We start from the raw sequence: 25,812 nt of genomic DNA, 5'->3' as shown, positions 1-25,812 counted from the left end.
CCTCATACATGCTAGGCAATCACTATATCACTGAACCACATCCCAATTCCCAGCTACATACTTTTTTTTTTTAACTTTTTGCATCATTATTATCTCTGTGTATGTGTGTGTTTTAATATAAATAATGTAGTGAACTTGTACATACACTATTTCTTTCCTTTCACTTCTTTTGGGTTCTGTCTTTATATTTTCTGAGAATAGGAATAGAGAGGCAGATTTCTTTTTCTTTTATGAGTTAAATGTGTTAATAGTATACAGCTTGATGAAAATTTTCAGATAACCATTCTGAAAGTTTTCTCAGGGTCACAATTTTAGGACTTTAAAAATGTATCTCCAAGTTGTACTCTGGTAGAATATTTCAATTTCTTGCTTGAAGATAAAATATAACCTTACCAATTACAAATTACATGAATTTAAACTTAAACTTGTTTGAGCCAAAAAGGAATTTATGTATGTATTTATTTATAACTTGGAATCCAGGAATACCTCCTAGTTCAGGGAGCTTAGTTCAGGTACTTAGGATATAGAGTTTTCTTAACCACTTGCCTCAGGTAGTTTGATTTATCTCTCTCTTTTTTTTTTGGGTCCAGTCATGGGGCCTGAACTCTGGGCCTGGGCGCTGTCCCTCAGCTCTTCAGCTCAAGGCTAGTGCTCTACCACTTGAGCCACAGCACCACTTCCGTTTTTTTTTCTTTTTGCTTATGTGGTGCTGAGGATTAGAACCCAGGGCCTCATGCATGCAAGGCAAACGCTATACCACTGTGCCACCTTCCCAGCCCCTTATCTCTCTCTTCATATATGATATATATGATATCTATCACTGATTTTCTTTTGAATGTCTGTAACCTATTTCTGCTTGGTTCTGCTTGGTTTCTGTGGCCATAGTTTGAGTCACATACTCATATTAGATTAAGGAATTAAGGAATACACACAAATTATTTTTGGGCAAATATTAGGATAGTCTGATGAAAAACAATTTTTTCTTTATAGGCATAAAAGGCTTCTTGTAAAAAAATGGCAATATTGGGGCTGGGGATGTAATAATTCAGTTGTAGAGTACTTGTCTAGTATGCATGAGACCTTGAATTTAACCCCCAACATCACAGGTGAAAAATTACACTGGTAATGGATGTTGAACTTTTTGGTTGTTTACTAATATATCTGAAAGATAGTGCCTGTGAATATTATTAAGGTAGTGCTAGGTATCTATAAATGTTCTCCTTAGTTGATTAATTGAAGCCCTATTATTTTTCTTTTTTCTCTTTAACAATCAACAGAAAAATAGTTATTTAGTAGGATAAAAGGTTGCTTTGTTTTTTTTTACAGTACTTGACAGTATAAAATGTATTTATATTTCTGTACATTCCCAAAAATATATACATATTTTTTCTGCAGCAGTATTTTATTTGTCTCACTGATGGAAAATCTACCGGGTTTTAAACAATCAAGACATGATTCATTGGAGTAGAGATGCTGCTTTCAGATTTCCTTCATTAATCTAGTAATGTAACAGAAATAGAATTACTTTGGAGTTGGGAATCAAGAATGATTGTACATGTCATAATTTTGTATTTACTTTAGTTTTTTTTTTTTGGGTGCTGGTCCTGGAGCTTGAACTCCAGGCCTAGGCACTGTCTCTGAGCTTTTTGTGTTCAAGGCTAGAGCTCTGCCACTTGAGCCTCAGCTGTACTTCCAGCTTTTTGGTGGTTAATTGAAGATAAGAGTCGTAGGAATTTTCCTGCTTTGGCTGGCTTTGAACCACGATCCTTTTGTGAAACTTCTCAGATTCTGGCCTTTTAGACCAGTATTTCATTTTAGGTAACTGTTGCTAATAATGTTGTTCATTGTTCTTGAGTGGTTGTAAGGCTCCAATTTATTAAAAGCAGTCAATAGTTTTTGTTTGTTTGTTTGTTTTTTTGCTGGTACTGGGGCCTAAACTCGGCCTGGGCACTGCCTCTGAGCTGCTTTTGCTCAAGGATGGTGCTCTACTACTTGAACCATGCATAGTGCCACTTCCGGCTTTTTCTGAGTAGTTTGTTGGAAATAAGAGTCTTATGGACTTTCTTGATTGGGCTGGCTTTGCACCATGATCTTCAGATCTCAGCCTCCTGAGTAGCTAGGATTACAGGTGTAAGCCACTTGTGCCTGGCTTCAATATTTAATGCTAAATTTTGGTCTTTATTTCAATCCTCATATAAAAATGTGATTCGTTTTAGAACATTATTTGTTAGCTACTAAAATAGTAGCCGAATAATTTGAGTACCTATAGTTGATTTGTGAATATTCTCTAATGGTAGTCATCATCTCAGCCTTTTTTATTTTTATTTTTGCCAGTCCTGGAGCTTGAATTCAGGACCTAGGCATTGTCCCTGAGTTTCTTTTGCTCAAGGTTAGTATTCTACCACTTGAGCCACAGTGCCACTTCTGGCTTTTTCTAATTATGGGACACTGAGGAATTGAACCCAGTGCTTCATGAATGCTAGGCACTTTACCATTTAGCACATTCCCAGCCCCTCTTCTCAGCTTTTTAAAGTAAAAATCATTCACACGGAGCTGGGAAGGTAGCTCAGTGGTAGAGCGCTTGCCTTGCATGCCTGAGGCCCTGGGTTTGAACTTCCTCAGCACCACATAAGCAAAAAGAAAAAAGCCGAAAGTGACATTGTGGCTCAACTGGTAGAGCGCTAGCCTTGAGCTGAAGAGCTGAGGGACAGCGCCCAGGCCCAGAGTTCAGGCCCCAGGACCGGCCCCCCCCCCAAAAAAAAAAAATTCACACACACAAAAAACCTGATGGTATCTTAGGACAGTGGTGTAAAGAAAGGATCAGATACAGAGTTTTAGGGTATAAACTTCCTTAGTACAGCTTGAAAAAAAAAATCTATGTGTGTGTGTGTGTGTGTGAGAGAGAGAGAGGCAGACTGACTGACATACATAGATATACGCACTGCATATTCTAGAATGTGTTTTTCATTGTGAATCTTGGCAAGGAAATTTAGAGGGAAATAATATATTTCATCCTTGACAGAAGGAATATTGAGCATAAGTTGTCAGATTCTCTTGATATATATTTTTTCCTTCTAGAAACTGACTATAGAGTTACTCTGGAAACTGACTAGAGGTGAAAATTGGTCTCCTGTCCAGTACTGATGTCTACAGCTTCAGACTGATGTGCCCACATCTAATATAGGCAGCCTGGATGATAGATGTTAAAAGGTAGATGTGTTCTGGACAAAGTAACTGTCAAGTGACTGCCATGAATAGGGTTTGAGAGGTAGACAGGAGACAGTGAAGTCTGGATTTACTCAGTTCATGATGTGAAGACATAAAACATAGCTATGAGGAACTTTGTGTGGGTGTGTGGAGAGAGATTGAATTTTCCCTATCTAGGCTGGTTAATCAGATTGAGATCAGGAGCTTGATTTTTATCATGTATGGACTGTTTAATTTTTCACAAGAGAAAAATGATGGAATGTAGAGTGTGAGTTTCAAAATGTGTTAATGATGTTCTTGGAAGAGCAATATCAAGGAAACATTTAATATTCTGAGATTAAAGTTAAGTCAATTAGGTTTTCAGATTAGTGTAATAACTTCATTAAATCTAATTATTTTGGTGATGTTTCTCATTCTTGCCTTGAGTTCTCAGTTCTCATTTGTTGCTTTACCTTATTGCTGTCTGAGTAGAATTTTCTTCCAGTTATTTATTTATTTTGTTTGTATGCCTTTTTTGAACTCCCTTTTGAGTCTTGTTAGAAGTGCTTTCATCCATTTCCTATCCTTCATATATTTTTGAGGACTGTAATGAAAGAAAATGTTCTTTATTGACCCTTTTACCTTCAGTTTTAGTATTTAATATATTTACTCTTCATTTAACTTGAACAGGAAAAGCAGAATATAAATTTGAGAAATCATTAACTGGTTGTCATCTGTGAGTTTTATAATTTAAAGTTGTTCTGTGTGACTTAGACTGTCTAAGTCTTTTGGGTAGAAGCTATGTTTTCTTTGATTTGGGTTGTGTCAAGGATGTCTCCTGAATCATTACCCTTGTGGGAGCATATGCTGCTTTGCAGAGATTCAAGTGCTAGTATAGTAAGTTGGAGTGAGGAAAGAACAGTGAGGTTATTCAATTCTAATGTTGCCTATCATTTTGAAATTGCTGTTTTTTAAGACTATCTTGTTTAACTGATAAAAATAGCACTAGGATAAAAATATTTTTAAAGTTAACTGCCTTAATACATTTGTTCAATGTAACAGAGGAAGTTCTCTTATAAGCATAAAATTTTGGCGTTGGCATGACTTTAGTAATGATGTTGCAGTAACTTGGTTTCCACTAGTTAATTTCTTAAAGTGATTCCAAGTTGAAATGCATGTTATGCATTTATTTGAATGTGTAATCAGGAAGTAAGTGTCTCTCTTTGGAGTGTTTGTGAATAGCAGCAGGGTGCAGTTGAGTTAGTAAGGAAAATGAGAACATGAATATGTTGTGGTACTCTTTTTTTTTTTTTTTAAATCATTCTGTTAACTGGAACAGGAAATATCACAGCTCCTTTCCTTGCCCTCAGAGGGTGAGAAAGAAGTTTTGTAGGCTCTCTCTACTGATTAAGAATTAACTAAGTTGATGTTAAATATTTATTTCTTGGCTCAATTTTCACAAAAGATAAACATTTTTGTGGATTAAAAAAGCAGGAACATCCCAGAAATTTTTGCTAAAGACTGTCAGAGATACTTTAAGTCATTGTCTGTTTTTCTGTTATCCTATGCTATATTATCTAGTGTCCTATGATTTTTGCTAGATAGCCTCAATTATGAATGGAAAAAGTGAATGTAGAGAGAATGGTGTGTTTTACTTAGGTTCACATGTATGTATGTATGTATGTATGTATGTATGTATGTATTTATGAACGTCATTCTTGGGGCTTTCACTTAGGTCCTGGGGGCTGTCCCTGAGCTCTTTTTGCTCAAGGCCAGTGCTCTATCACTTTGAGCCACTGCTCCACTTCTGGTTTTCTGATGCTTAAATGGAGATAAGAGTCTCAGGAGTACTATTATCATTAGGTCAAACAGAAGAAATATCTTCAAGTCTCTTTAAAGTATTTAAACATCATTAGCAGCTTTAAAGTTACTATAGTACCAAGTTGCTTTCAGGATATTATGTTTCTACAAGCATTATATGAAGATGCTTGCTTAAGTGACAATTATAAAAAAGGCACATGAAAAACAAACTTATACAGAATTTGAACTATTTTTCTCTTTTAAAATGACATCATTATTTGGGTTAATTCCTGCTGAGTTCTGTTTTTCTTTCTTAAAATCTTTTAAAACAGGAGATTTGATGAAGAGTGCTGCGGGAGAGTTCGCAGATGATCCATGTTCTTCTGTTAAGCGAGGCAACATGGTTCGGGCAGCTCGAGCTTTGCTTTCTGCTGTTACCCGGCTACTTATTCTGGCTGACATGGCAGATGTCTACAAATTACTTGTTCAACTGAAAGTTGTAAGTATGAACTTGGGTCTTTAATTCTTTTTTTTGTTGTTGTTGTTGTCCAGTACTATAGCTTGAACTCAGGACCTAAAATTCTCACTTGGCTTTTTCACTCAGGGCTGGTATTATACCCAATAGCCATACCCCTACTTCCAGCTTTTTGCTGGTTAATTGTTGATAGAGGTCTCATGGACTTATCTACCTGGGCTGAGTCTGAACTATGATCCTCACTTCCTCAGTAGCAAGCCTTACAGGTGTGAGCAAACAACTCTTATCTTGTAATTTGTTCTTTCTATCAGGCTGATGCTAGATATACTTCATTTAACATTCCTTAGCATTTGGTTTGGTTTTGCACTAGGTTTATCTAAATGAACCAGGGATTTTTTTGTTTAATTTCTACTTATGAGCCATTTTGTCTTGGTTCTAATGAAAAACTTGCAGCAAATAGTTTTGACTCTTTTGCAGCATACTGATTAGACATTTCCTGTAGTGATAGAGTTCTCAGATTTAGAAAACAATACATAATTAAATTGTCTATTTATTGATAGAGGCTAATATTTATACTTAAAAAGCTCAGTTCCTATAAAGCACCTATGCAGAAGGAAGGCTTGGCCAACTCAAGAGACTTGAGTTTGGATTGTTTTATGACAGCTTTTAAAAGGAATAAAAATATCCTAGGACATCCCATCTTCTTTATATATTTGTGTGGTTCAGAATTTTTGTTTTTGGGGATTTTTTTTTAATAGGTAGAAGATGGTATCTTGAAATTGAGGAATGCTGGCAATGAACAAGACTTGGGAATACAGTATAAAGCCTTGAAACCTGAAGTGGATAAGTTGAACATTATGGCAGCTAAAAGACAACAGGTATAGTTCTTATTTTAGGATATTCTAGACTTCATAATCTTGTGAGAAAATTAATTTTGTTTACATTTCCTCTGTGAATATAATTCAGTTAAAACATTAAGTAGTATGTTTTGAACATTGTGCTATTAACAGAGCCACTAAATGATACTCATATTATGCACTTATTTTAATCCTTGTGCAAAGTTTAAGTAGTATGATAATTTTCAATGAAGATAATGTCTTGAGAGATAATAAAGATATGTGTGTGTGTATGTGCACAACCGCATGCGCGTGAGCATGTGTATGTATTTTCAAGAATTAATCTGGGTTACTGATAAAATTTAATTCAGATCTTTTAAAAACTAAAGCCAGTTAAAAGATGTTTGAATTATCTCTGTAACAAAAAGTATCCCTTCCCTAATCCCACGTTTTTTCACTTTTTATGTGCTTATTACTAATCATTCCAGTAATTTGTTTTGTGGCATGTGAAGCAGTGTTGTTTTCCAAGCTCTTTGATGTTTTTGCTATTGGGTTTTTTTTTTTTTTTTTGCTATTGGATCACTTTGAAGTCCTTCCTTTTGGACACTGTGTGTTTTAAATGTATATTTTGCAGGAGCACAGGCATTGCCATTTAGCTTCATACTGTTTCTGAATTCCTAATAAAACATATGCTTTTAATTCTTATTTTTATTATTTTGCTGAATTATATTTGAGAAAAAGAAATTGATGGTGTCACTTATTTTAATACTACTGTATTCTGGATTATTTTATACAAATACATATGTAGAAACTTAAAAGATCATAAATTTTCCATGGGGAGACATTATTGAATCATTGTGCGTATTTGCAAAACATTTTTACCACTGCAAACATTAGAAGTTTTAAGATCAGGCATGAGAAAAGGTTTATAATCGACTACAGTGATGCTGGTATACTTCTACACAAGGCCTCTTAGTGACATCGATCGATTGGAGGTGTAGGAGTTTATCAATGAATTGCTTGTCATCTATCATTTCCTGTTGACATGAACTGTGTATCATGCCTTCACATGTTTTGAAACTCACATTGGCTGGATTGACCAAAATTTTCAGTTTTTCAACAGTCAGAGAACCAAACATTAGGGGAGGAACTAAAGGGTCTCAATCTCCATGGCACTGGAGAATAGAAATAACTGTATTAGCACCACTTTCAGGACCCTGTGGAAACTAAGTTCCAAGAGGAAGCCAGCAACTCAGTGCAGTGATGCCTGCCAGTTTCTGCTGCATGGTGAGAGCAGTATATAAAGATAAAGCTTCTCCCTGAGAAAAACCTCCTAAAATAATTCTGTTAGAAGAAATGCCATTCTTTACCTCTTAATCTATCAAAAAAGCTTTTATACTTTATGATGCCTGTTTAATTCCATATCCATCTTCCTGGGATTCTGGTGAAAGTCCAATAACATCAAACTGTGAAGGCATAGCCATATTCATATTTAACGTAACAGGCATAATTGGCACATGTTGGCAGATGTATTTGATATGTGAACTTCTGATACCAGCAAAGGCTTCTGCTCATCTGTGCCCAGTATCTCCCAGTCCATGAAGGAAAATAACTGCAGCAGTGGCCTTGCGGGTGGCGGGCACAATGGTGGGCAGTGGGGGTGGACATGTTATTGCTGCACATCCACCTGCTCAGCAGACAGTGGGTTGGAAGCGGAAGGGAGAAGCGGGAGCCGGCTGCGTCCCAAGGGTTTGCTAACGGCCCAGTCCCAGCCCCCGAGTCCCCACTTTTAATTCATAATTTGAAACTGCTCTTCAAGAGCTGACTTGTTAATATTGTTAGCCAATACCTATGTCAGTTTGGATATTTTGTGGTATGTATAGTGCCCAGAAGCACAAATTCAAAACTGAATAGTGAAGGTTTTATTTTCTTGTTTTTTTAAAGGTCTGAATTAAATTCTGTCAATAGCTTATATTACTCTTTGAAAACACACACACACACACACACACACACACACACACACACGTTAATTTAAATGAGGAGGGTTGGTTGTTAAGAGCTCAGAGCCAGCCCCCAGGACCTAAGGGCAAGCTCCAAGAATGACCTACATACATGTGAACCTGAATAAAACACGCTGTTCTCTCCACATTCACTTTTCCCTTTCATCAAAGGATCTAAATTCCTGACATTTTCTAACATGGTCATCCTTAGTACACCTGACAATAATAGTAGGTAAGTGTCAAATATTTCTGAAACAAAATGTCACAAGAAACATACAATTGCCTACATGTTTTTAAATACATGCTGGATTATCATTTTCTCTCTCTCTGCTTACCCTATTCACATGCAAGAAGTTAGAAGTGAAGCTGGCCCTTTCTCTGCTGGTTGCCTTGGGTAGCTCAAGAGTACAGCACTTTCCACATACCTTGCTTCCTGGGTTCTGGTGACATTACTTCTTGTCTGTTCAGGTTTAAAGTTTTAAAACCTAATGGTTTCTCTGTACTTTGGTTATACTGCTTTAATAGTCCCCAAACCATCTTTAAATTATCTATTGATTTTATAATCTTTTTGCTGTTGAGATTTTGAGTAATACAAGCTCCCATTTTCTTGAGTTTGTAGTATGTCATGGTCAGTTATAGTTTGCTCAGTTCTATTTTTTCTTTTTTCCATGGTACTAGAAATTGAACAAGTGATCTACCACTGAACTATATCCCCAGGTTTAGTTTGCCTAGTTCTTGGATATTTAGCCTTAGCTCCTATAAGAAAATCAGTTCTGTAGGCTGATTTTGGGCTCCTGTGTACCTACTGTTCACAAAATGGCTTTTTGCAACTTCTTTGTCTTTGGATAGATTACTATGAAGCTAGTGCTTTTGTTGGGAATTAAAACTATTAGTAATTTCATCCTGTCAGAAACTTCATTCTGGGTACTTTCACACTTAGTTTCATATGGCTACTGCCAGCTGGTATTACTTCAGTGGCTAGTTATGTTTTCTCATGTGTGTATGTTCTGGCAAAATTCTTTCACTGTTACATGTTTAGTCTGTTTTCATGTTTGACTTTTCTTTCTTCTTTAGTCATGTTAAAAATAATGCCACTGTTGAGCATCTCATTTTTCTTAACCTTAGTCTAGAAAAGGGAATGTACTAGTATTTAGGTGTAATATGTGCACTGGCTGAGTTGCTCTTGTATAATTTAATAGGAGCTATCCATTAAGAAAAATCCCTTAAGTTCCAGTGTATTGGTCACAATGATGTCACTGAAAATAATAATGAATAACCAAGCACTTTACTGTGTTCCAGGTGCTCTTTCAAGTCCTTTATAAATGTTAATGTGATTTGTCACAAGATAGTATTAGGCAGATATTATAAAATGTCACAATTTTTTAATTTACTTTTTATTTTTTGTTGTGAAAATACCATACAATTACATGGGCAAGATAGTGAGTACATTTCTTATCAAGCATTGTTGCCCCCCCTCCCCCTCCCATGGTCACAATTTTTTTAACTGAAGGAATTGTACCATAGAAAAGTAATCTCACAAGTTTATTCATTAAGAGGTAGACCTAGGATCTGAACCAAAAGTGTTTGGCTCAAGGCCAGGGTTTTTGTCTGTTTTACTTTGTCTTATAAACTTGGTTTTATAAACATCTAAACAATGTTCTAGTACCTAGAACATAGTCTAGATTTACTGATTTAATGAGTGAATAAACTGCTTGCTGTACTGCAGCTCCATCCTAGAATGGGTTTCTAAGCATGGGTCTAATCTCTTATTTTCTTGGGCTAAAATGTTTGCTGATTATGAATGTGTTACATTCTTCTTACACTCCAGTCTCTACTTTTAACTATAAGGGTGTCTTAGTTTGTTTTCTGGTAACTGAATGCTTCAGGTTGGATAGATTACTAATACCTATTTATTTTACTCAAGATTCTGAAGATTAGGACATCAAGAGCTAGGTTTTAATATACTGTAAGCATCTAATGAGATGCTACATGTTACTGCATTGTAACACGGCAGAGGGTATCACTTGGCAAGAAGCGCTCAGGTCTGTCTTTTTATGAAGCCACTAGTGCTATTATGAGAGTCCTACCTTCACAATCTTTTCTAGTCGTGATTACCCTCCAAAGGTTCCGTCTCTGAGTATCATTATCATAGGACTTTGGGGATTGTTTACAACATGTAAGGTTTGAGAGGATGTATTCAAACCATAGGAAAGAGTAAAGATAATGGCACAGATAGGAGTGGACCTAGTTTTTGTAAGGAGTATTACCTCTGCCATACACCATCATTTTTGCCCCTCAACATTCTAGAGTGCTTTAATGTTCAAATTCAACCCACCTAAGTAAAGAGAGCTTGTTGAGATATTTGGAAGTACTTAAACCCTTTTAATTCTCAGCTAGTCTATAAACTCTAACATGTATGATTGTTTTTCTGACTTGAACTGTTACATTGGTAAAAGTATTGTTGCTGTTGAATATGTAGAATATCAGGATTGTTCAAGGGCTACTTTTTAAATGTAGTCATTTGGAATAAAGACTTCTGGTCAAATCTTTATGACTATAATGTATTGTTAAAAGAAAGAAAACTTTCATTTGAGTTTCTAGCTTTTGGATAACTTAGTGTTATAGAGGACTTAGAAATTAGTTTTTATTTGGGATGGATAGTTTAAATTATATGAAAAGCAGTTTTTTCCCTCTGTTTTATTTGGCTGTTTCTGAGTCTCCTTGAATTCTAACCAGATTAATGAAGCTGAGAAATCACAAGTCTAAAGAATTAATCAGTTACATTGCTTAATAGCTCACTTTTTAGTAATCTGGATTATTCATATTATATGTCTTGAAGAGAATTTGTGTGTGTGTGTGTGTGTGTGTATTGGAACTTGAACTTGCATTGTACTCTTAATGGCTTGATTGATAATGGCTGGTGCTCTACCACTTGAGCCTCCAGCTTCAAAAGAATATTCATTCTTGTACCATTCTAGAGTCCATTTTCCTATTGTAACAAAAGTCTAGTTACTGTTTGTTAAAAGCAATTCTAAAAAGAGAAAGTAGGATACATTAGCAGCTAGGATAAATGACATTTTCATGAATGAAATGAATTAGAATTTATCTCTCATACTTGGCAAGTAGGAATCTATTAGTGATATGTTATAATGTGACTAGGACATTAAGAAACTTCCATACAAAACATTTACACTAACTGTGTAAGCTTAAGTTAGCCATAGTCCCCTGTAAGTTGAATCTTGAAATGATCACCAGTTCCCTAAATGTATACATAGGCTCTTATTTTGAAATTAGGAAATTGTCCAGATTAAGCAGTGGCTTAGGGAAGTAGGAATTGAATGTTCATTGTGGCACTTACTAACTTTAGATGACCATGAATATCTTTGGTAACTTTTAATAAGCTGTGTTGATCTAGGTTATATCTACCTGGAAAAAATGCCGAAGTGGACCATACAAAGAATTTTTATAAAGAAAGGAGGATATAGATTTAAAGCATATGAGCACTTTAAGGTAAAGGGCTTCCTAGAAGACTTTGATGCCTTGAGATTGTGGGATTTCTAAGTGACACATTTGGAAAATGCCCTTTAGAACGGATGTACCAGGAATTTAGTTGGCAGTGTTAGCCATAACCCCTTCTCAAAACTTGATCTTGAAATGATCACTCATTCTTTGAATCCACAGGGTCCCGTTTCTGAATATTTAGCTTATTTTACTTCGGTATAGCACATCTTTAGTGCTGTGAGCTATTATTTGAAAATTCAGGTTTCAAATGAGAAATGAAGTCTAGGAGGAACTGTAAGCTGTCATATTATACAAAGTTTAAATGAAGATGCAAACCCTGAAATATATACTGAGATGAAATTTCAGAAGAAAAACCAGTTTGTTGTCTTTAATACTTCATTAGGAAGCCATCTAGAAAGGCAAGTCAATACCTTCAGGCCTTTAATTGTGTAACTGAGTTAGTTCTCCTATTGTTTACACATGTAATATTTATTTTAAATAAATTTAAATCTGTACTCTGGCATTCAGTTGATGACTTGAATATTTGAAATTCTATGATCACATCTAGTATATCATCCAAACTACTACTCTTTGGGTGATGATCCACATTTATCAAAGACAACATTTTTTCTAGTTCTCTCTGAGTAATTTCAGTAACAACTGTATATCAGAAATGTCCCCTTCTCAACTTGGCATATTGTTTGTATCCCTTATTTGTCTCTTAGCATATCTACCCATCCCACTATGTCATTGACACTACTTGAAATGATGTGAAGAACCTCAAGTCTTTTCAAATATATCTTATAATTATAGGTTAGAGGAAATTAAGAAAGGCATTTTTACTTAGACTACATCTATACAGAAAATTAAAGGATAGAAATCATGGAGGGGCTGGGAAGGTGGCTCAGTGGTAGAATGTTTGCCTTGCATGCATGAGGCTCTGGGTTCGATTCCTCAGCACCACATAAGCAGAAAAAGCTGGAAGTGGAGCCATGGCTCAATGGTAGAGTGCTAGCCTTAAGCTGAAGAGCTGAGGGACAGCATCCAGGCCCAGAGTTCAGGCCCCACAACCGACCAAAAAAAAATCATGGAATACATAAGCCTCAACTTACGGCTTTTTGACTTGAAGCCTCAACTTACGGCTTTTTAACCTGTGAACTGATTGATTTTACTGTGGAAGGAAAATATGAGTCTGTTTTACGGTTGTCTTTTGGGTTGGAAAAGGGAATGGGCTATTGTGTATTTGTGAGAATATCTGCCTTCTAGTTTTCATAATTCATACGTAAGTGTGATATCATGCCCTAAATTTCACAAAATGTAATGAACTTACGTGACTTAAATCCTCATACTCGGGGCTGAGAAGGTGGCTCAGTGGTAGAGAGCTTGCCTTGCATGCCTGAGGTCCTGGGTTCGATTCCTCAGTACCACATAAGAAAAAAGAAAAAAGCCGGAAGTGGCTGTGGCTCAAGTGGTAGAGCACTAGCCTTGAGCTGAAGAGCTAAGGGACAGCACCCAGGCCCAGAGTTCAGGCCCCATGACCGGAGCCGCCGCCCCCCCCCCCCCCCCCCGCCAAATCTTTACTCTTCTTTCACACGCACGCACACACACACCCCCCCCCCCCAGCCCTGGGGCTTGAACTCAGAGCCTAGATGCTGTCCCTGAGCCTCTTTATGCTCAAGACCAGCATTCTACCACTTTGAGCCACAGTCCCCTTCCAGGGTTCTGGTGGTTAATTGGAAGTAAGAGTCTCATAGACTTTCCTGCCTGGGTTGTCTTTGAACTGTGATTTCTCAGATCTCAGCCTCCTGAGTAGCTAGGATTACAAGCATGAGTCATGGGCGCCTGGCAGTACCCATACTCTTCTCTTTTTCTTTCTTTTTGTCAGTCTTGGGGCTTGAACTCTGGGCCTGGGCGTTTTCCCTGCTCTCTTCAGCTCAAGATGAGCGCTCTACCACTTGAGCCATAGCACCACTTCCAGTCCTCATACTCTTTTAAGTGTGTGTTTGTATGATCTTTCCATTTTAATTGGAATAGGTACATATATTGATAGTTATAATCAGGGTATTCAGCAACTCATGCTTGTGTTTTTGTTATTTTTATTTTTGGGTCCGGTTGTGGGGCCTAAACTCTGGGCCTAGGCGCTGTCCCTCAGCTCTTCAGCTCAAGGCTAGCGCTCTACTACTTGAGCCACAACGCCACTTCTGGCTTTTTTCTTTTTGCTTATATGGTGCTGAGAAAAAGTAGACTAGGAGATACTTAAATCCAGGTTTGTGTGATTCCGTAGCTCACAGTGTTAACCTTGAAATGATTACTCATTCTTTGAATCCAAAGGTCCTGTTTCTGAATATTTAGCTTGTTTTACTTTGGTATAGGACATCTTGCTTTGTGATTAATTTATAAACCATGTTGTTAATGGACATAATCTGATTACAATGGAACCCTTTTAGAGCACTTCAGTTTCTTACTTTACTTTTACAGGAACTGAAAGATGTGGGCCATCGTGATCAGATGGCTGCAGCTAGAGGAATCCTGCAGAAAAATGTTCCAATCCTCTATACTGCATCCCAGGCATGCCTACAGCACCCTGATGTTGCTGCCTATAAGGCCAACCGGGATTTGATATACAAGCAGCTGCAACAGGCAGTCACAGGCATTTCTAATGCAGCCCAGGCTACCACGTCAGATGATGCCTCCCAGCACCAGGGAAGTGGTGGAGGAGAACTGGCATATGCTCTCAACAACTTTGATGTAAGTAATACTTGGAAGGAAACTTTAAGCTTTTCACTAAACTCCAAAAGACAACAGGTTTCTGAGAATGTGATCAGGGCTTCTGAATTTTTACTTAGATTACAAATCTAAGTTGAAAGAAATTACTAGGAATCATCACTTTACTTGATCATAACTTGACTTAAAGCATTTATCTTTTTTTTTTTTATCCTGAATTAAACTTCTGGATTCTTCCATGTAATTTATGTTTCCTATGAGGTCATTCTTTATTAAGAATATGAGTCTGGTTGATTTCATTTTGACTGGAAGATGGTAAAGCTATGGAGTATATAGACAAAGAATGCCAAGTGTTCATAAGCTGACATCCTCTTAAGCTCAGGGTCAAGTGGAAGATACAGACAAAGCATACCGACTGCTGTCATTTTAATTTTGCTTGTCTGCCTAGATATGTTTTTCTTAGTGATTTACTTTGAATCAGGAACACAAAATGGAAGCAGATTTTGAGTTAAAATATCATTTCCTCTTATAGATGATGCCCCAAAATATCAGTGTTCACACTGTCATGTATACACAATGTTAGTGTTAAGTTTTTGGTGGGATTTTTTATTCCTACCCCACAGTGCCTCATGGCTTCCAGTAGATGGCAGCACTTTTAAGATTTTTTTTTTTTTTTTTTGCCTCCATGACAAAAATCTGGCTATGTAACACAGTCTGGCCTGAAACTGGTGATTCTTCTGCCTCAATCTTCTTCCCAGTTCTGAGTGTGCCACCCACCACACCTAACTTGTTTGTTTGTTTTAAGTTAACTGATAGGCTAGGGGATGCACTTCCATGATATAGTGCTTGTATAGGATGTGCAAGGCCTTGGGTTAGATCCCTAGCGCTGCAAAAATAAACATCTCCTAAGTCCCCATACAAAGACAAAAATCAATTGTTTATACAATTTTTAAATTAAAATAAGGAAAACATATGTTCCAGAGGAATAGCATCCTATCATAAGTGCTTTGATCTATAGAACCAATATGATGGAGTGCAGTTTGGTTTTAATAGTTTTTCTTCACCTTTTTTGCGAGAAGGAATGTCTTAATTCTTTATTCCCAGTTTGGTAACTGATCCTTGCTGATAAGCATGAGGCTGATTTAGGACTTTTACAGCATGAAGGCAGCATTAAGCTCAAAGGCCTTCATAGCATTGTAATTGCATTTTACTCAGTAGCTTTATTTTTTTTCTGATGCAGGGAACTGAATCTAGAGACATATGTGCTAAGTAAGTACTGTTTCATTGAACTAGACCTTCAGGTTCTGACCCAGAGCTTCAAATATGAGATGACTTTTATAACTCTTACTTAGTTGTTACTAGTGTACCCCACTTTCAAATCTGACAGATTTAACATTTCTGTCTTTCAAGGTAGTAAGGATCATGTTTTGCCTTAAGTTGACTAATACTTATCAGCAGTTATCTAACTCTTGAATCACACTTCATTTGTAAAATTAGGGGTTATACTAAATGATCTCAGGCCTGTTGTAGTTTTATGACTATTAAAGTTTTGTGACTATTCATTCCTTTCTGGTGTTACTCAGAAAAAAAATTTGTGTTTTAACTTTTTAGTTAGTATTTTTTCTTTTGCTTGTGTTAGGAATTGAACCCAAGGACTTGGTTCATAGTTGTAAGTGTTCTGCTATGGAGATAGCCTCCTAAGATATTACATGTTCACTGTCAGGACTGAAGGTGCTTTGGAAGGAAAATTTTAAAAATGTTTACTCATGGAAAAAAGCCAAGCAAGCTTTTAGTAGATAAACTTTAGCATTTAAGTTGAAATTAATGAGGATATAGTTTCTATTAAAGAAAAAAAAGTAAGAACTGGGCATGCAGTGCATTCCTATAACCCCAGCAACTCAGGAGGTGGAGACCAGGTGGATTATGGTTTGGGGGCAGGAATGGCTTACATCTGTAATCCCAGCTACGTGGGAAGATTGGTAGGATTATAGTGAGGCCAACTCTTGGAAGACCCTATTTTTTTTTTTTTTAAGATTAAAGCAGAAAAAGGGCTGAAGATCTGGCTCAAGTACCTAGAATACCTACCTAGCAAGTATGAGGCACCAAGTTCAAATTTCAGTACTGCCAGAAAAATTTTAAGAAACTCGAATGTATTTGCAAAGACATTTCTCAGTATGAAGAATGGTTTTCAGGGTATCTGGTTGACCTTGTGCCTATAGCTTACTGATGATCAGACCTCATTTATCAATGGCATTTAAGTACAGTCAGGGAAGGGAAGATGAAATAAAGGCTTTATTCTTACTAGAGTAATAGTAACTCATGGAGAGACTTGGTAGGGGATTTATTTTTCCTAGAGAATACTAGTGCTCTCTAAGGAAAGAAAGTTTCTGATTTAGATTTAGTAGGACAAATTTGAGACTAAATTGCTTATAAATCTTGTGATACAAAGGAGGAAAGGATAGGTGAAAAATTATAGTAAGTACATTTAATCTGAAACTTTGAGGACAATGCTTAAAAATAATTTCTTTATAGTTCTCATTTGATAATTTGAACTAGTTATATTATGCATGTTCACCTTTAGATGTTTAGAGTAATTAATAAGAACATGATACATTTGTGTTTGTATTTTGGTATCATACTTTACCTAGACTATTTGACTTTGAGATCACTTCTTTGAGAAGTGATGATCCACCATGGGCCAGCTTATATGATATGTCCCTTCATCTGCCAAGAAGGATGCTTTTCATTTAGGTGATACATCTTGATGTTTCTGATTAGCACTTTCTTTGCCTTCTTAAATAATGGAGGAACAAGAAATGAGCATTAACATTTGTAATACTTTGCAGAAACAAATTATTGTGGACCCCTTGAGCTTCAGCGAGGAACGCTTTAGGCCTTCCTTGGAGGAACGCCTGGAAAGCATCATTAGTGGAGCTGCCCTGATGGCCGACTCATCCTGCACACGTGATGACCGGCGTGAGCGAATTGTGGCAGAGTGCAATGCTGTTCGCCAGGCCCTGCAGGACCTGCTCTCTGAGTACATGGGCAATGTGAGTGTCAAAACTTCTTTTTGAACTAAGCTATTTATGTTTAAAGAATGGATAAATGGTTTTATTTTAAACTTTCAAAATTAGAAAAATCATAAAATGAGCATATATCCACTCTTTATCCGGATTCACCAGTTAACACATAGACATGTGTGTATATATGTATACGTATTAAACCTTTTTGTTTGCTCTGAAACATTTTCTACATATTTCAACATGCATCGGATACTACTAAAATTTTTGTTATAACTAGGTATTCATCTGTGTTTGAGCAGAAAGAAATGCTCAAAACTAATTTCTTAGATATTCATAGTTTCTAAAATACGTTTCCTGAGCTCTGTAGAATACAGTGGATAATTGTCATATAGTGCTATATGATACAAATGAGAAGTTACATTTGCAAAAGAAGTTTTTAAGGCTTCTGTTTAAAAACCAATATTGTGAGCTGGGAGTTGGTTGCTTATTCCTGTAATTCTAGCTACTTAGGAAGCTGAGATCTGAGGATTGTGAATAAAAGCTAGCCTGGGCAGATAAGCCTGAGAGAATCTTATCTCAATAACTACCAAGAAGATTGGAAGTTAAATTGTGGCTTAAGTGAGCTAGCCTTGCACTTAAGCTCAGGGATAACACCCAGGCTCTGGGTTCAAGCCAGTACCCACTCCAAAAAAACAAAACAAAAATGAAAACAAAACAAGAAACCACCCTCTACTAGTATTGTGATTTTTTTTTTAATTTTTAATTTTTTTTTTAAAACTTTTTCTACTGGTATTAAGCCTGGAAACTGTCCCTTAGGTCTTTTACTCAAGACTGACACTCTCTATTACTTGACCACATAGCTCTACTTCTGGATTTTTTTTTTTTTTTTTTTTTGCTGGTTAATTGGAGGTAAGTGTCTCATGGACTTTTCTGCTCCCACTAGCTTTGAACAGTAGTACTCAGATCTCAGCTTTCTAAATAGCTATTATTGTGAACAATTTGACGAATTAATTCAGTAAGTTATAAACTAGAGGAAAAATAGTCTCTAATAGTAGTGCCCCTTCAATGTGGTGTCATGTCACAGCTCTGGGATGATGAATTGAAGGGCCTTCTTTTCTACCTGAAATCTACATTGATCTCGGGAATATGAATGTGTTTTTGTTATGAGATGAATGTGATTGATAAAATGGCCTTGATTAGGTATCTTACTTTGGTCTTAAATTTGTTAATCTGTTTTCTTCATTGTGTATGTTTATTAATACCAATAAAAACAGATTATCACACATCTTCCATAAAATGATTGTGAAAGAAATGTTAGTGGGTATGATGATACCACCACCTACAGCAGATGTCTTGGGGAATTATATCATTCTAAGTGCTGTATAGGCTGGCTGAGTTCAAGTCCAATTTGACTGATGGGGGCTCCCATAAAAACTCATTCTCAGTTAAGGATGCAGAAGATGAACTTTTGTTAAATTATCTTGGTCCTTTTTTATTTGTATATTTGCTATTTACCTTTTTATTCACTTGTATGCCTACATAAGTGAAAGGGTAGTGATGAGTCATCATGGAATTGCTAGGTGAAGAATGTGTGTTTCTTGTTTGTACCATATCGTGAAACTAGTAGCACCTTTTAAGTCATTGATATGTTTTGATATTAGATAGTCTACCCAAGAAAAATGAGATTAGTGATACAGTTAAGTCAAATAGAAAGTAGTAGGTAAATCACAATGGGAAAGGGTGATACATTTTTAAAATCCTTATCCATGCTTGAAAATGAGAAATACAAAAAAATGGATAGGTTGAAAAATGGCATCCAATGTTAGTCATTAAAAGAACAATGATTCACAATGTATACAGATCTGCTATTATGTGCTGGAAGTGACACAGAGTATCCATTGCAGTTAGGATTAGGGAGCCATTTTGAAAATACCCTTTGGTGGAGAAGAGGGTGTGATAAATCTGAAGAGCTTCTCAACTGCTTTACAAGATACTTGTTGAGTCCTAGGGATACTCAGACCCTCTGGCCAGTCACTCTTGGTCATGAACTCTCTTTTGGTTTGATTATCCTACTATAGGTGTATGTTAGCACTTATTTTGAAATAATGGAGACCATGATACGCAACAGTGGTTTTTTCTTTTTTTCTTTTTTGTCTTTGATGGTTCTGGCTTTTGAACTCAGGGCTTTGGCTAGCTATATTTGTGTTCTACTGAGCACACCTCCAGACCTGTTTTCACTGATTATTTTTTGAGTTATGATATTGCTTCCTTCCCAAACACATGCTTGTACTGTGATTAATTTATATTTGGCATCCTGTCTTCTTGCTGGGATGACAGACATGTGCCATTGCATCCAACTTTTCTCTGTTGAGATGGAGTCTCACAGACTCTTCTGTCTGAGCTGGTATCATACTTTACTCCTCCCATTCTTACTTAGCCTTCCAAATACCAGGATTACAGTCATGAATTTTGTCATTTTTTGTGCCCAGCTTGATGTAGCATTAAGTAGAAATTAGAACAGTATTTGCTGTTAGGTTGAAATTTAAGTATTATGGGTAGATAGCTGTCTTAAAGAAATTTTCTTTCGGGCTGGGAAGGTGGCTCAGTGATGAGTGCTTGCCTTGCAAGCATGAGGCTCTAGGTTCGATTCCTCAGCACCACATACGCAGAAAAAGCTGGAAGTGGTGCTGTGGCTCAAGTGAGAGAGAGAACTAGCCTTGAGCTGAAGAGCTGAAGGACATCGTCCAGACCCAGAGTTCAGCCCCACGACTGGCAAAAAAAAAAAAAGAAAAGAAATTTTCTTGAGATTCAGAAATATATTTTAGGAGATGAACTCTAGGCTTTTTTTTTTTTTTTTTGCTGGTCGCAAGGCTTGAACTCAGGGCCTGGGCTCTGTCCCTCAGCTTTTTTGAGTTGTTTATTAGAGCTAAGAATCTCACAGACCTTCCTACCTGGCTTGGCTTTGAACCATAATCCTCAGATCTCAGCCTCCTGAGTAACTAGGATTACATGCATGAGCTAACAGGCATTTTCAAGTTAAAAGTCTTTCATTTCCTTTTTAATTGACTTATAAAGTGAATAGGCTCAATTTGGTCAAGATGCAGTGGAGTGAGGTCATAGGTGAAAGGCAGTGAATCACGTTTGAAAGAAACTCAGAATGGTTAAAGAGTATGAAGAACGACAAGCAACTGGGTATAGATTATTTTGCTTATTCATGAAGTGTTTAGAAACATTCTAGAATCTCTGGGGACAACTATACAATCAAGTGGACATCTTGTCACTGAATTTCATAATGAGCATATGTCACATGCAAAACTGTTCTGCATAGAAGAATGAAGTTTTTTGATTCCACCTTTCTGGAACAGATGTGTTGTCTATATAAGATTGAAGTATTGTTGTAGTACCTTTAAAATTCCATGGTAATATAAGGAAAGAAATCCAAGAGGCTTCCTAGAAGATTTGTTTCATAGTTAAATTTTTAATTAATGAAAAAAGATTGACTTTGACTTGATCATTTCTGTTGAAAAATAGATAAATAATGATAGTGTATGAACTTTGGTTACATGGACCTTTATAGAGCAAGGCTGGAAAGACCTGTCTTCATTTTCTCTCTTTCCTGGGTTCTCACTAATTACTACTACTACTACTACTACTACTATTTTCTTTGTGGGGTTTGAACTTAGGGTCTTGTCCAGGTTTTTGTTGTTGTTGGTTGTGCGTCTTGAACTCTGGGCCTGGACACTGTCAGCTCTTCAGCTCAAGGCTGGTGCTCTACCACTTGAGACACATCACCACTTCCTGTTTTCTGGTGGTTAATTGGAGATGAGTCTCATGGGCTTTCTTGCCCGGGCTTGCTTTGAATTTCTATCCTCAGATCTCAGCCTCCTGAGTAGCTAGGAATACAGGCATGAGCCACAGGTGCCCGGCTTGTGCAGGTATTCTACCACTTGAGCTTCACTTTCAGCCCTTTTTGCATTAGTTATTTTCCAGGTGGTGTCTCAGATTTTTTGCTTAGAGAAATCTGGACTTTCATCCTCTTACTTACACCTCCCATGTAACTGGGATTACTGATGTCCAGTTTTTTGTTGTTGTTGAGGTAAAGTCTTGGTCACTTCTTGCTTAGACTGGCCTTGAACTTCAATCCTCAGATTTCTGCATTACAAGTAGCTGGGATATTAGACATGGAAGTAATGTGCTTAGTTGATGTAATCACTTTTTTTTTTTTTTTTTTTTTGGGTCCAGTTGTGGGCCTGAACTCTGGGCCTGGGCGCTGTCCCTCAGCTCTTCAGCTCAAGGCTAGCGCTCTACCACTTGAGCCACAGCGCCACTTCCGGCTTTTTTCTTTTTGCTTATGTGGTGCTGAGGAATTGAACCCAGGGCCTCAGGCATGCAAGGCACGCACTCTACCACTGAGCCATCTTTCCAGCCCCGATGTAATCACTTTTATAAATATATTCTTGTCATAATTTTTTTGTGTTCTTCCTGTGCTTCTAATTGTCAACTGCTACTGTTTTTTTCTTTAAGAGAATGATTCTTTGGATACACATTAAAGTCTCTAGGGAAGTTAAAAATCCTGTTGCATTTGGGTTTTATTTCAGACTAATTAAGATAGAAATCTAGGGTCAAATTTAGATATCAGTATTTAAAAGATTCCTAGGTGATTTCCAATGTACTACTGAGGTAGAGAAAGTGATAAGCCAACTACTGCTTTGATGTTTTATTTCATTTGCCATTGTCTTTCTTCAGGCTCTCTTTATTCGTGTCTGCTTAGACCAAGTTAAGCTTATATATCTTAAGTAGGGCAGTGTTCGTTGTATTCTTGAAATTCCTTTCCCACTGTTTAGCCCAATCTGACCTTTCTTCATGGCTTGCATTGTTCCCCATCTCAAACTGTACCACCCCTACATTATTTCTTTGGTACTTGAATTTTCTCACCTTTTCTGAGTTGTTAATTGTGTTTCCTTTATCTAAGTAAGTTTTGAAACTAGGTTTTTAGCTTTTGGAAGACCAATTTAAAACATTCTTTTATAGTCCAGTGTAATGCTAGAAGTACTCCGTAAAAGCTTGCTTAATGAACTCATGCTGACTTGGAAGAATGACTAAAATGAACAACTTTGGATATTTATGATGCTAAGGATGCATTACTGGAGGAAAATTCCCCTAAGATCTGGCCCTTAAGAGCCTTGAATTTTATTGGGAGGAGAAGAAGAGGAATGAAGGCTATGGGTGGTTTACCTCCACTTCTTGATGATCTTTTGGTATACAGATGACATTTTTAGAAAAAAATTAAACCAAGGCACTCTGAAATAAATCATTTGGGAAAACGATATCTTAGATCAGAGTGGAGTGAATTGGATCCATTTGGTGAATGCCAGATTCCCTTTTAAAGGCTCCAAGAATCAGGAGGCAAGCAACCTTAATGTTGTTGTTTATATTGTGGTTTGAAGAATTTGAAGATAGTAAGGTGGTCTTGGCTCTATAGCTGTCTTACTGCTCAATTTGAAAGAAATATTGGTGTAACAAATTGACCTTGACATGATATTACGAAAATTCAACAGATGAGACAGTACAGATTTTGTGATCCTTCACTGGATCCTTGTTCTACAATGATTGTCTGGTTTCTTTAAAATGTGGTTATTGTGGTTAATTTTAATTTGCTTCTGATTTGTCATCCTAAAGTTGTTCAGGGTGATGGTTCTAGAAAAAGAGAAACAATGTTCTTGGGTTTCATTTTTAAAGGCTTACAAGTGTGTGGATTGAAATTAAAATGTAATAGCCAGGTTAATCCTAATACTCAAAAGGATGCAGAGAGATCAAGACTAGTTTGGTTATATAATGAAGCCTTGTCTTAAAAAAAAAGAAATTAAATTTGGAAAAAGTTGTTAATGTTTTGTTCTGTATGCAAACATTAAATTATTGACCTGATGTTAATAGTTTGCTATCAGATTAATGGTTTAAGCTTTCTTCTTCTTGAATATAGTTGACTTAGTCCAGTTGTATATTGGAATATTCTCTGTTTACTTCATTATCATGAAAAGCCTTCTAAAGAGCCCTATACATAGTAGAATTCTTAATCTCATGACCTTCATGCTGCTAAGTGATAAGCTGCTGCTTAGTTTGTTTCTTCCTTTATTGCAACATATATTTTTCTAATAATAGAACTTGCTGGAACCAGGTTTACTTATCTTGTACCCTTCAATCCTGACTTCACATAGAACAAATTACTATATCCCATCAGATAATATCTGTTTAATACATTATTTGAAACATAAAGGATACTCAATCTTTTAAGTTCGATATGATTTAGTTTTGGTTTAACAGCATTGCCCAACTTTTTATTGTCATTTATTACTGATTGGGATTAGAGCTTGGTGAGAATAGTTAAATGCTTTGGACTTGAATAGCTCTGTGCTTTTGGTATCTTAGTTATTAGTCATATCTGACTATTGAGCACTTAAAATATGACAAGTCTAGACTGAGATGTGCTGTAAAATAAACTTTTTTTTGTCAATCCTGTAACTTGAACTCAAGCCTTGGGTGCTGTCCATAGCTTTTTTTGCTCAAGGTGCCACTCTACCACTTTGAGCTACAGCTCCACATATGGTTTTCTGGTGATTAATTGGATTGTCTGGTGATTAATTGGAGATAAGAGTCTCACTGACTTTCCTGCCTGGGCTGGCTTTGAACTGTGATCCTTAACTTTCAGCCTCCTGAGTAGCTAGAATTACAGGTATGAAACACCAGTACCCAGCCTAAAATATACTCAATACTAGATTTCAAAGACCTAGTATACAGAAAAGAATGTAAAATAATCTCATTGATATTAATAAAATATGCACATCTGTTTGATAGTTCCATCTATGGAATAACCAAACAGCTAAAGTGAGAAATGAATATGGTCCAAGATTGTACAGCCACCCTTTCATGTTATAGCTTGCATTTCTTTATACTTGAAATTAGTTTTAAGCAGAAGAAATGGCTATTTAGGATAAAATGCCAAGCATTTGAATATGCATTTTTGAAGATGCATTTTTTTTTGTTTTGCTCCCAAATATTGGACACATTGGTTGTAGGGTCTCAAAAGAATGCTTTAACTGGATTTATTTTTGGAATTCTACATAAATATTTAAAGAGCTTCATTATGTTATATTGGGTAGAAAATTTTAATTTGATTTGGTAGTAGTTTGAAATGGAATAGAATGTATAGTGTGCAGTTAATGTTCACTTTCAAAGATCTTTTGAAAAGATGCATTATTACTGAAATAAGGGAAGAACTCAATTTAGATGCTAATCCTTTCTCAGTTTTGCAAATGATTTCTTGGAATTTCTTCAGCATAGACAGAACTTCCTAGCTTGTCTCTATAAAGTGGTTTTTACTGCTTTATTTTGTGGCTGCAGTTTTTTAATCTTCAAAATTAGAAAGCTTAATATTTTTTATTATAAAAGTTTGGTGCTCATAATGTACAATCTTACTAGTCATTTTTTTGTTTATAGCATTTTAGACTTAATTCTCAGTATCTGTATACATATATAATTGTGTCTGTTCTTTTTCTTCATTTTGAAAACATTGTTAGGATTATTCATGTTATACTGCTTACAATTTGTCAGCCATTGTGCAAAGAGACATAACTTTTTCCTATTTTATCTCCATGATAACCCTATTGGGAAGTATCACTGACTTTTTGACTGGGTTAGCCTTGAACCAGGATCTTCTTGATCCTCTTGATCTCCCTCTCCTGAGTAATTATGATTACAGACATGAGCCACCGTGCCTCACTAATCTTTTGTAGGTATGCAGTGGAACATTTTTGTGCATAACAGTTATTACACTCAAGTCATTTAGCAGGCCCATTGTGTGTGTGTGTGTGTGTGTGTGTGTGTGTGTGTGTGTGTGTAAGTAAAGAGGACCTAAAAATCTACTCTCATAACAAATCTTATGGTACTAATTTTCACCTTTAATAACCAGGTTTTATGTGTGTGTGTGTATCTGTTTGTCTGTCTGTCCTTGGGCTTAAATTCAGGGTCTGGGTGCTATCTTTGCGCTTTTATTTTATTTTTAAAATTTTTTTGTTCAAGGCTAGCACTCTACTACTTGTCACAGCTCCACTTCTGGGTTTTTGTTTTGGTAGTTAGAGATAAGAGTCTCATGGATTTTCCTGCCCAGGCTGGCTTTGAACTGAGATCCTCACATCTTAGTACCCTCAGTAGCTAGGATTGATTACAGGTGTGAGCCATTGGCACCCAGTGAGTAACTACCTTTTTATTCT

General features: G+C 36.5%; 1 protein-coding gene and 1 pseudogene across 1 annotated transcript in view; one reads left to right on the top strand and one right to left on the bottom strand.

Moving 5' to 3' along the window:
- Ctnna1 (catenin (cadherin-associated protein), alpha 1, 102kDa) overlaps positions 1-25,812 on the top strand; it is a 113,517-nt gene that overhangs the window by 9,634 nt on the left and 78,071 nt on the right. Inside the window, 4 exon segments of the mRNA XM_013020401.1 lie at positions 5,319-5,485; positions 6,220-6,339; positions 14,277-14,546; positions 17,369-17,572. Coding sequence (XP_012875855.1) covers positions 5,319-5,485; positions 6,220-6,339; positions 14,277-14,546; positions 17,369-17,572 — 761 coding nt within the window.
- LOC105988603 lies at positions 7,224-7,980 on the bottom strand (annotated as a pseudogene).

The sequence above is a fragment of the Dipodomys ordii genome, unplaced genomic scaffold (genome assembly GCF_000151885.1).
Source record: "Dipodomys ordii isolate 6190 unplaced genomic scaffold, Dord_2.0 Scaffold50, whole genome shotgun sequence".
Lineage (NCBI taxonomy): Eukaryota > Metazoa > Chordata > Mammalia > Rodentia > Heteromyidae > Dipodomys > Dipodomys ordii.
Note: the sequence above shows the minus strand (reverse complement) of the source record. Positions and strands in the feature narration are given on the sequence as shown.